The sequence below is a fragment of the Catharus ustulatus genome, chromosome 14 (assembly GCF_009819885.2).
Source record: "Catharus ustulatus isolate bCatUst1 chromosome 14, bCatUst1.pri.v2, whole genome shotgun sequence".
Lineage (NCBI taxonomy): Eukaryota > Metazoa > Chordata > Aves > Passeriformes > Turdidae > Catharus > Catharus ustulatus.
Window position 1 is genome coordinate 7,254,225 of NC_046234.1, and position 11,119 is coordinate 7,265,343.

Below are 11,119 nucleotides of genomic sequence, written 5' to 3' on the forward strand. Positions count from 1 at the left end.
TGTAACTTCCAACAGAATTGCTTTCATGGAGTTACTCTAACAGAGTTATTTTCAAATAAACAGGGAATAGTGAGGCATATCCTCAAGTTTTTCTGGTGGTTTGGATCCAGATGATGAGAGCTTTGATGAGTTCTGTCCATGGTGTTCAGTCCATTATCAATGCTCATTGACACAAAGAAAAGCAGAATTTTTTCTGCTGTTTCTGAGAGCAAGAGTTTGATATTGCTGAAATAAGTGATGCATGATTTTCATAATGCTATTTTCTTTTTATGTTCTGCTTTTTTCCCTTTTTATTACCTTTGCTACCCTTGACATTTTCAGGAATATGAAATTTTCCCAATAGAGCTGTTCACTTGTATACCAGCAAAAAGGTCATATTAAGACATTCCAAAGAATAGTACTACTGAAGGGCTTGGGGATTTTTTTAGTGCTTTGGGTTTTCTTTCTGCTTTTTCCAGACTCATCACTTGTCTTTAAGATACCTTCTCACCTGCCAACACGGAGCAGTAATTAAAGCAAACCCCACTGCAATTGTGTCCTTAATTTGTGCTCTTTCAGGAGTGCCCATGCAGTGAACATCTCTTTTGTGATTGCTCAGCTGCAGGTGACAGCTTCAAAATACCCTCTCAGCTGCTTTGGGAGAGTTGTTGCCTTCAGCCCCAAGTAAGTGTCAGGGATGAAATCAGTGGCCTGGGACTGCTCCTGTTTCACTTCAAACGTTTAAAGATGTCAAGCAAATTCTTTATTTGCTTTTAGGTGCTTTGCTTGTAGTACCAGTTCTGTTTCCCTTCCATTTGTGCTCAGATTTTTGTACAACTATATGTGCAGTCCTAGAAGATTGAGGCAATACTTATCTCCCAAGTTATCTGGCATTTCCTAATGTATGTGAGAAATTGCTGCATTTCTTACAGTGGGACAAATCTTGGCAAGTTTGGTGTATTCTGTGTCTGTAACTATTGCTTGAATACAATTCCATAGGGCAGAGATGATCTGTGTTATTTAATTAAATGCAATATGTTGGCATAGCAATATTATTATGTCCCTTGAGCATTTAAAAGTGTTTTAAATGGTTTTGCTGTTTTCAAAAAGTAGCATTCTTTTCAGTCCATTTAAGTGTAAATATTTATTAACATCTACGGTTTCCTCTAATTATGTAAATGAAACAAACCAAACACACCCAGGTTCTTATATTTTCTGCAATAGGACTCTATTTTACAATCAGTTCTCTTAGTTTTCTGTGTATATGTATGATCAGACTAGAACTACCTGTACTGAATCTTCAGCTGCATCATTCTTTGTGTCAGTGTCTGAAGCAAATTACCTGCTAGCAAAGATACCAAGAGATGAATCTTAGCAGCACAAAGTCCCTGAGATTTTTGCAGTAATTAAAGTATTTTGGTTATAGGCTCAGATTTCCTGCTTAGAAATCAGCACCCTGAAGGCAGATAAATGAAAATGGTGCCTTGAAAAGTTGAATTTCCAAGGTGGGGGGTGGCAGTGGTGGCAAAATCCATTCTTGCTTTTTCTTTTTTTCTGTTTTGTATTTTTCCCCTCTGTTCATTCTGAAACTATGACTTGATGAATGTCATTAGGCTGTAATCCATTTATTCCATGTGGTGGTGGGAACAGAGAATTTGACAGTTCATTTGGACTGAGTGAACCAGAGTCACTCTGAGCTGAGCCCCCGCTGCCGTCAAACTGCGAGATTTTCTTCTTGATCATTTTTCTCTCTTTTGCTCGGCGATTCTGGAACCAGATTTTCACCTGGGGCATTAGAAATGATACCTGATTAATTCAAAGTGCTGCTCAATTTTTACAGTAATGATAGCAATGGAAATGTAGGTAAGTTCAAAAACACTATTTAAAAACCCCAAACCTGAAGCAAACAAACAAAAAGCCATGAGGAAGAAAGCCCCAAAGCTAAAACCAAACCAAATATAGTGAATTTGTATTTCACAAACCAAAATACTGAATTTGTGCTGTGGAAGGTTGTTGCATTATTCTGTATTAATTTTTGGCATAATAATCAATGAAAAATTGATTCTTTCTTGATTTCTTCTTGGCTGTAAAGTGAATGCACTGTGTTATATTTAGGAGCACAGAAGTCAATGAACTCATTGAGACTCAGAGGCCACAGAGTTCATAATTTCAGCTTTGCCAGTGTCATAATTCAGGAAGATGCAATTATGGATTAATTGTGAAGATTTCTTTATTATCTATATTACAGATTAATTCAAAGCCAACTAGTGAGGATTCTTTTTTTTCTTCATATATGTTATGAATTATTTTTGTGTATGCATACGTTCTTATGTATTTAAAAAAGTTTTGGTGTTTTTTATTACTGGAATATATATTTAAATATGTATTTTACAGATACATATGTACTGTTATATGTATAAATAGATATATCAGCATTACTAAAGACAATAAATTTCCCAGGTTCATTGTGCAGGTGAAAGGCTTGTTTAAGATCTACTCTAAGTATCTCTCTTTTCTTTGCTTATGTGAATGAAAGTGTGAATGGGGAGGAACTTCTGTTTGTGTTTTCCTTCTTGCTGTGTTCTTAATTCACAGAATTTATTACAGCCTTTAAGGTGTGTTGAACACAATACAATATAGGAAATTATACCCTTGCTTTGTATTAAAAATCTCAGTGTTTTATAATTATTTTTATTACCTTGCTGGTATTGGCATGAAGAAGCATTTAGCTTTGTCTGTCCTGTGGAAATGCAGATCAATTATGTATTTTGTGTACATTATACTTGAAGGAACTTTACCAAGTTAAAAATGGGGTGGCATTAGGAGCAGCAGCTCTGTAAAAGGAAACTGCTGATTTTCTGCAGGATTACTGGTGACTCCAGGCATGGCTGTGTTCTAAATCAGCCAGCTTGCATAACATTAAGGTGGAGGTTGCAAATCTCTCATAATTGCAGTTCTCTGAAAATTTTCCAGTGCAGCTCTGTCCTACTGTGTGACAAACTTCAGTCCATCCATGATAAACTTGGTTTTGTTGTTCCTGCCTGGGAGCACTCACAGTCTGTGCAGTGCACCCTCTGTGCTATTTGGGTCTGGACTGAACATCACTGCACTAAATATGTTCATAAAATCCAGTGCTTGAGCCTAAAATACCAGTGATTGTCTCTGCATTCCTACACTTCCAGCCTCCCTCTCTGTTCCATGCTCTTCCACAGACTGAGTGCAGAATCAGAGGAGGCCACTGAAAGAGGAACATTTTAAGAGACCTGAATGTGTATATTTAGAAAGAACAAGAGCTTGTAAAATTCTAAAAAAAAAAAGATCTCTGGTTTATATTTGCCTCGGGGCAATAATCTGGTTTTTAAATGAGATGACTAATTCAGTATCATCAAATCTGCCCTTCTCCTCCAGCTGTAGCAAAACCATTGCAATTCTGGAGGCTTGGATCCAGCAGTTATTATATCCAAACACTGCAGAGCTGTGCTTGGGAAAGGTGCTCTCCAACACCTTTTTTAGGGATTTTAGGGAATTTTCATCCTGAATTCCTCTACAGTCTGTATGAACACAGCTAATGTAGCTGTGCCCTGCTCAGGAGCCTAATCCAGGACAAAGATTAAATATGTACTAGACATGAGTGAATGCAGAGCTGCTTTCCATGGGAGCAGTGATCCAAGTATGCACTTAAACATTGCCTGGATGGATAGTCCTGGCTACACATATGTGAGGCAAAAAGAGATCCTGCCTTGAAAATCCAAGGCTATAAACCCCCCTGAATATGCTGAAATCTGAGGAAGAATGTGGCCTGGAAATTGTGGCAATATATTTGTAACAAAAATCCCCATGGATATCTCATTGGATTGAGTTTTAATTTTCCTGTCTTCCAGCTGAAATGTATCAAATGCTTTGGATTTTCTGCTGGCCATTATTTGGTGTGATTTCAAGAAGAAATGAAATGATGAATGTTGTAACTATTGGGACCATAGTTAAGATCCTGTTAAGCTGAAGTGTTTAAATTCCAGCTGGCTAGCAAGCTAGAAAGTGAGAATCACTACATGTTGAAGTATAAGTTAATTCCTGATGTTGGGTTCCATATAGCTGGAGGGCTCTGGCAGATGAGCCTGTGAATAACTGTGGGGCTGTGTAGTGGGTTCTGTGTGACAAATGCAGAGAGGCAGGAGGTGGCTGCTGTGTCCCCTGGCAGTGGCAGTGCCTGAGGGTGCTCTCTGTACCTGTCTTTCGGAGAGTCCCAGGTTTGCTGCCAGCTCTGACTTCCTCCTGATTGTGATGTATCTGTTGCAGTGAAATTCCTTCTCTAATTCCAGTCTCTGGTGATCTGTGTAAACAACCCGGTACTTTTCTTTTGTTCTTGTTTTACCTGGTGAGGAAAGGAAGATTATTCATATATTGAGTTGGATTTTCCATCTCAGACATTAATTAAACCACAGAATACTTGTATGGGATTGTTTGCGGTGGTGCAGAGCAGGAATAGGGGTGCAGGGTGAAGTAACAGAGTATTGGTTACCATAACTGTCTTTCCCTCTTTATTTCCCTCTCTCTATAAACATACATTTAAATGTGAAGATCTTAAGTGGTAAACACCCTGAAGCATCTTAAATAATTCACAGCAGTACATAATTGGTGCTGGCTGTATTAATCTCAAAGGGGTTTCATTTCAGTGCTCAGTGAAGTGACTTCTGTGTCTATGAGAACATAAATACCCAGGATTTCAAGACTGAGCTTCAGTCACAATTTGTGCAGTTGTACCATGGCCTAATTCTTTATCTGAGTTTCTGAAGATTGTTTCTTTAGCACAAAAGTATGTCCTACTAGGAAGGCTTTTCCTTTCTTGTGTGGCCATAGGATAAACTTAGAAGTTCAATAATAATTTATTTACTTTTTCAGAAAGGTCCAGTCTTGCAAGGTGCTGAGTGCCTGTAGGATATTCCTGAGATTACTCTGTGCTGGGCCTCCCTTTAGAGTTGGAGGTACTTGACAATTTGTAAGATGAGGCAATAAAATCTTGTAAAAAGATTTCAGGATCATCCTCTCTCTAATGTATAAAAGAAATATTCTTAGATATGTTGGATAAATGCTAGAGTGAATGTTTAGAATTATCTCTCATTTAATATAATTTTTCAGCAGTTCTTCATGTAATAATAATCCAGAGAGATCAGTTTTCAACTTATTTGTTCTCCTTTGCACTTTCAACAGCCAACTAGATAGTTTTCCTTTTTTCTTCTGATCTTCCCAGTTTTTTTTTGATGTGAGTTTTCTGGGACAAACTGTAGGACAAAGACTCCTTTAAAGTGGTTCCCTAAAATCCATTGAGGTGTTAAGATGAAGCACACGCCACACAAAGGAGCGACAAGGAGATCTTATCAAGAACCCCTTTCACATTCAGAAACACAAACCAATTGGTTTGGAATTTACAAGCCCTAAACAAATGTCAGACGCTTTCATCTTAGCAGAGGAAAAAGGGACAGAAATAGATGAAGGAATATTTTTTCCTCAGTTCTCTTTAATTTTGGACCGACACCGAGGACAGACTGGGATATTTTTATCTGAAGGTAGACATAGCTGAAATACACATAATTAGGGATATTTTCCCAAATCCTATGCCACTTCAACTTCCAGCACAGAAGATTTTGCTGCCTCAATTTGCAGGACTAAATCATCCAACTAAGTTTACTTTTTTCATAGTACAAATCGTTGGCTTTGAAATATTTGCCCTCAGTGCTAGTTCTAATGCTAACAATAGTATAGATATTCAGGTTCCTTGTAAACTGAGGGCTTAGAGGGAATCTTTGAAAACAAGTTAAAATTCAACAAGGTTATTCCGGCCTCACTATAATCAGCAAATATAACCATGATTTGAGGGGGTGGAGAAAAGGAGTAGTTTTCCCCATTCCCCTTGGTCATAAAATTCACAGAGTATTTCTTCTGAAGACAATAAAGCTGGGAGAAGGCCTCTTTATTTGCTGTGAAAATCATCACCCTTTCCGGCAATATAACTCCTGAAGAAAGGAGGGAGAAGGAAGAGACAAGAGTGCATATCAAAGCAAAGTGAAGTGTTAAAAGGGTCTGTTGCCTCAATATGACAGATAGGCCTCAAAACCTCAGACAATGTAGGCCAGTGGAAAATAGATGTCACAACTAATTTACAAAGCAAAATAAATTAGCATTAAAGCAGGGGCCTGCCCTTTTTTCCTGCTTTTCTGTTTTGCTTTCTGGCCATGTTTGTGCTGTTCTGTAATCAGAATTAATTGTACATCGCTGCTCGTTCAAACAAAGACATAAAATGTGTTGGCTATAGTTAAAAAAAATCCTGTGGCTGAGCTTGTAACATATGAAATCACCTTTTGTTTAGTCCTGTTAAAGCCCCTTCCCTTTCTGAGAAGGGACATTTCCAGATGAAGTTTCATATGAAGTTTTAAAACCTTTTCCTAGGCCCTTTAGATACCTTTTCAGTAAGTTTTACACTTTGAAGGTTCTCTTGCTGTCAGAGAATACACATCTTACCTTGATTAGAAAATAATTGGAAGTTCTGCTCCAGCATAACTGAAGTCAATGGCAGATTTTATCATAGATTTTCAGTAAAACCAGAATCAGGCTGTCAGGAATTCTTTAGATGTTCTTTTCCTCACTTGGAGGGCCTGACTGGGAAGGTCTCTTTACCAAGCCCACTTTCTATGTTTGTATTTTAAAAAATTTCTTATTGCCTTGTATATGTGCAATGTTTGTGTTTGAAATAAAACAAGGGTTGGTTCTGAATACACAGTTAGAGTCTTTTAGTCAGAGCATGTATAATTTCAAATCATGTCCTACCTGTTGAAAAGAAAGAGTATTTCTGTCTTTGTGATCTTGTTTCATCCTGAAGATTGACTTGATCAGGTAAAGTTTCATTTCACTTTACCTGCCGTTGATTCTTTTAATCAAATGCTAAATAAGAATATTGAATCACAATGTAGTGCATTTAATAGAGTCTAAACAGAGAGGAAACCACTCTCACTGACATCCCCTCACTCAAAATAATTCCCAGTGTCTTTAGGACAGTATTTCAGGAGGCGTCCTCATCTAATTAGGTGTGTTGTGGTTTGTGCTGCTCCGTTCTGCTCATGTACATTGATGTGTGTACACACTGGTGGAGTTCAGGATGTACAAGTGTTTATGCATAGAAATGCATTTGTAGAGTTTAGGGCTGTAATTCTGGGATTTTAAGGCAATAAACTTTATTAAGCAGTGATAACATCGAAGGAGATGAACCAGTAGCTATTTTGATAACCCAAATAATATTATGGCAATAAGGAGAAATAAGTGGTGCTTCAAAGAGGGATTATAATGGCATCAAGTCAGTTTTCTTCTAGAGAAAATATTGATAAGGTGCTACAGAGCAGTCACATGCATCATTTTAGCCTTGTAATTTATTTGAATTTTCTTCCATTTGTCACAAGTCTTTCTGTGTCAGAATTAAAATTTTCCATTTTTTAAAAAAATACCAATGCAAAGCCAGATCTCTTTGGTACTTTTCTTGTTTTGCACAGTTACATTTGTTCTTTACTCTCATGAGCTCTTTTTTTAAGGTGGGTTGATGCCTTGAGCTCACTTCTCTGAAGTCCTCACTGTTTTTACCACTTCAAAGGACCGGGTTCTAGGAATGCACGGCCTCAGGACATGCAGCTATCGATGGGCTCTGTTCCACCTGTCCCCAATGGTTCATAAAGTATTTCAGAATGTGTGTAAATTCTGCGTAAGCACTTTTCAAAATAGACATGAATTTAGGCCCAAAACTGTGTCTCTGAACTGCAAATATATTTTACAAATTTGGACAAGCACATGAGAAACCTTTCAGGCTCTTCCAAGACTGTTCAATAAGTGTAAAACAAGGATTTAGATTTTCAAGTGTGTTGAACTTTAAGAATGTCATTCTTCAAGAATGCCACACATTGAAAATTCAGTGCCAAGTGACACAGCCAGGGCTGCCTCATTGACATTCAGTAGTCTCAGCTGAATTTGATCTACACTCAAGTCTTGCATCACTTCTACACCTGGCAATCTCCAATGATGTTAATGAAGTTACTGGGATTTACATGAGTATACAGAAGGGGGGGAAAGCAGACTGAATCTGCCTGGCTTTGAAAGCCTTTGTAGAGGCTCCAAGTGGCAGGAGAGCATTGTGATATCCTAATGTTCACCAGGCATTTTATATTTAGTAACAGAGACAAAACAATGTGTGCCTGCTTTATAATTAAGAAACAATTACCAGGCTAATTTTGCTCCTGAGTAATAACCATTTGAAGGAGGATTGTCTGAAGCAGCAATGCAGATTTTCTGTGTCTTCTAAGATTGCTCCAGTTGAAATTGCTCTGCTTTCTCTCGAGCATTTCTTTGATGCTCCCTAACACACGCTTACTACTTTTAACCTTACCAACAGATTTAGCAAACCTTGCTACACCCAGTTTCCACCTTGGGAAAATAAATGGAAAGGTTCATCTGGCAGGCAGCTTGTGGTAAGGACAGGAACATCAGTGAGTGGCACTTACAGGAAAGAGATTTTTAATTGTGTAATTGTGGAAGCTGAAAGATTCTGGCGTGTAAGAAAAGTAAAACTGATGTGAAATTAAATGAAAAGAAAGCTTAACCAAGGAATTATGTGATCTGGAAACAAAATAGTCTATGCTGATTGTTTGAGTCAGATTGCTTCTCTAGGAATATTTGTGCTCACCTAATAAATCTGGGCAGAAAAATAGCAGGAAAATTGCAGAAAATTGCATAATTTCTGCAGTTAGATCAGAGCACATAGTTTTCCTTATAATTATTGAGGAGTCTGTAAGGTTTAAAAAGATCAACCTGATTCTATATTAATATTTCCCCTGCAGCACAAAATAACTGTTTCTGTCTGTAACTGTTAAATGTTGCTGCATTGCTCCATAATACTTCCATGATTATCATGTTTATCACACAAAAAGCTTTACAGAATATTCCAACAGGGAATCCTGGAGCTGAGCTCCAGCCATGTCTCACCACATCAGCCATTCCACTACAGCAACCACATCAAGCCTTTATGGGAGAAAGTGAAACTACCACAAATTTAGTTAAAACTGCATTAAACAGCAGTAGGTTAAATAAATGTCATAAATGACCCACCAACCTATGTGCTTCAAGTAAAGTTAATTATTTCTAAGCTCCATGCTAGCAGAAGATGCTTTCTGAGGTTGGAAGTTGAATTTGCACTCACCAGCAGTGTTGGTTTGCACCGTTTTCCTCATCCACTCATAAGAGCTGTGCCTTTGGCTGTTGGGAGAGATTTGCTGGGCATGAATTGTATCTACAGGAGGTAAGGGCGCAGCAGCAGCGGGGTGCAGGGAGCTGTAATCAGCAGAGCTGTAGGAGCCCTGGCCAGGGGACGAGCCATTGATGTGGGCAGCAGGCACGGCGCTGGAAGGGCCTGGGCCGTAGGCGCTCCAGTCCTCGCGCTGGGGGCCGTAGTGGGAGCCCCAGGCTGGGGCTGCCTGCCCGTGGGTGTCCAGGGCTGGCACAGGGTGGTATCCCATGTAGTCAGAGTAGGCTGGAGCAGACACGAAGTTTTGCACGGGCAGGTTGTTGCTGGTGGCCCTGGCAGATCCTGGGTACATGCTGGGCTCCTTCTCCAAGAGCGAGCTCACGTACATGGCTGTCCCAGATGGAAACGCGGCGTCACAACATCTTGTTCCTCAGTGTCTTCTTTTACTGCTCAAAAATATTTGTGTTTGGTTTTCTCTAATAATGCCACTCTGCTTGGAATCTTCTACTTCATCCTCTTTTATTATCAACTGTGTTACCAGGTGCTGGTGGTAATGGTTTACCAAGATCTTGTCTGACGTCAGCCCAACTGCCTGCCTCATAATTACATTTACATTCAAATGAAGGGCTGACCAACCCCACCTTGCTGCTGGTTCTGGGGCTTTCTCTTTCAGAGAACTTTTATCTGTCCTGTTATCCTGCCCTGATACTCAACAGCGATCCCAGTCCTGCGAGATGATGCAACAGTTGCTTGGATTTGTAACTTAAATGGTTAAATAAATACACCTTTTAAAAAGAAATTAGAGTGGTAACTATAATAGCAATATTTAACATTCTTCTTGTCAGGTATTATCAATCAACAAATAAATCTGTTGCTCTCTTAATTTTTCATATAATTAAAAATATCTCCTTTTTAGTCTTTAACAGGCACAGTCAATTTGAATAATTGTAATTCAAGAACTTCAAAATATAGAGCACCTTGTAAACAGCGTATCTTGAGTATAACCCTCTCAAAAAGTTCCTCTCGTTGATGTTTGTAAGAGGTTTTCTAGGATGGGAGAGTTTAAAGCTCTGGCTGTAAGACACACGTTCACTCTCTCCCTGTACAAAGTGATTTAAGAGATCCCTTCATCTGGTGGCTGTTGCAAACTGATAAATTTTAAAAAGCAGACAATAAATCTTCCTAACAAAGATGGTGCCAGAAGTACAAAGAAAATGACAGTAAAAAGTAGTGAAAAAAGTCTTTGATTGGGCCCAGGAATATTGTTGGCTTCTGTTTCAAGCCAAGCTTTATCTGCCTGAAAGGAGGCTGGTTCCTTCCTCTGAGGCTGCTGGCTATAGTCTGCTCCCCTTGGCAGCTTGGGCCAGGGAAATCAGCAGGGAGAGACATCTGGGTTGTTAAGTTTGTGGATCAGAAGTGCTCCGATGCTGCTCTGTGACACACGGGTACTCCCTGGGTCAATGTCTGTGTCCCTCTGAGAAAATTGATTCTGAAAGTGGCTTTAGATCCTGTTACTAACAGCTTGTTATTAACAGGAGAACTGAACCACACCCTCGGACTTTAGAATTGCCTCTCCGCCTTGTGTAGCTGCAATTTGTGGAGTGAATTTGCTGTATTTTTATTTTGGATGGGTTTCTTTGCAATGCGCTATTTGTAAGGGCCATGCTTGCAAAAGAGGTGCAAATTACAATGAGTTGTTTCCCTTTACGGAGGTGTGGGTTTTCATTCAGTATCCTTTGTATTTTGACACTGCTCGTATTCACACATCCCTTCTAATTCCAGCACTAAAGGATTCTAAGTGTGTACTTACAGACAGGAAAGATATTCCTCCTCTTTGGGACTGGCCTTTTTGGGGAAAGAATT

General features: G+C 39.1%; 1 protein-coding gene across 1 annotated transcript; it reads right to left on the reverse strand.

Annotated features, from left to right (window-relative positions):
* Positions 1 to 1,557: 1,557 nt before the first annotated feature.
* On the reverse strand, positions 1,558 to 9,644 carry CDX4 (caudal type homeobox 4). The gene is made up of 3 exons (XM_033072620.1): positions 9,212 to 9,644; positions 4,206 to 4,351; positions 1,558 to 1,764 (listed from the first exon to the last, which is right to left on the reverse strand). Exons 1-3 carry the CDS (start codon positions 9,642 to 9,644, stop codon positions 1,558 to 1,560), a joined length of 786 nt encoding a protein of 261 aa, XP_032928511.1.
* Positions 9,645 to 11,119: the final 1,475 nt, after the last annotated feature.

Bases quoted from the DNA above. Each gene is read 5' to 3' on its own strand.
- CDX4 (XM_033072620.1), bottom strand. From the start codon at position 9,644: ATGTACGTGAGCTCGCTCTTGGAGAAGGAGCCCAGCATGTACCCAGGA. The intron at 4,352-9,211 runs GTGAGTGCAAAT...TTTCCTCACCAG, and splicing joins GGTGCAAACCAACACTGCTG to GTAAAACAAGAACAAAAGAA. The intron at 1,765-4,205 runs GTACAGAGAGCA...CTAATGCCCCAG, and splicing joins TGGGACTCTCCGAAAGACAG to GTGAAAATCTGGTTCCAGAA.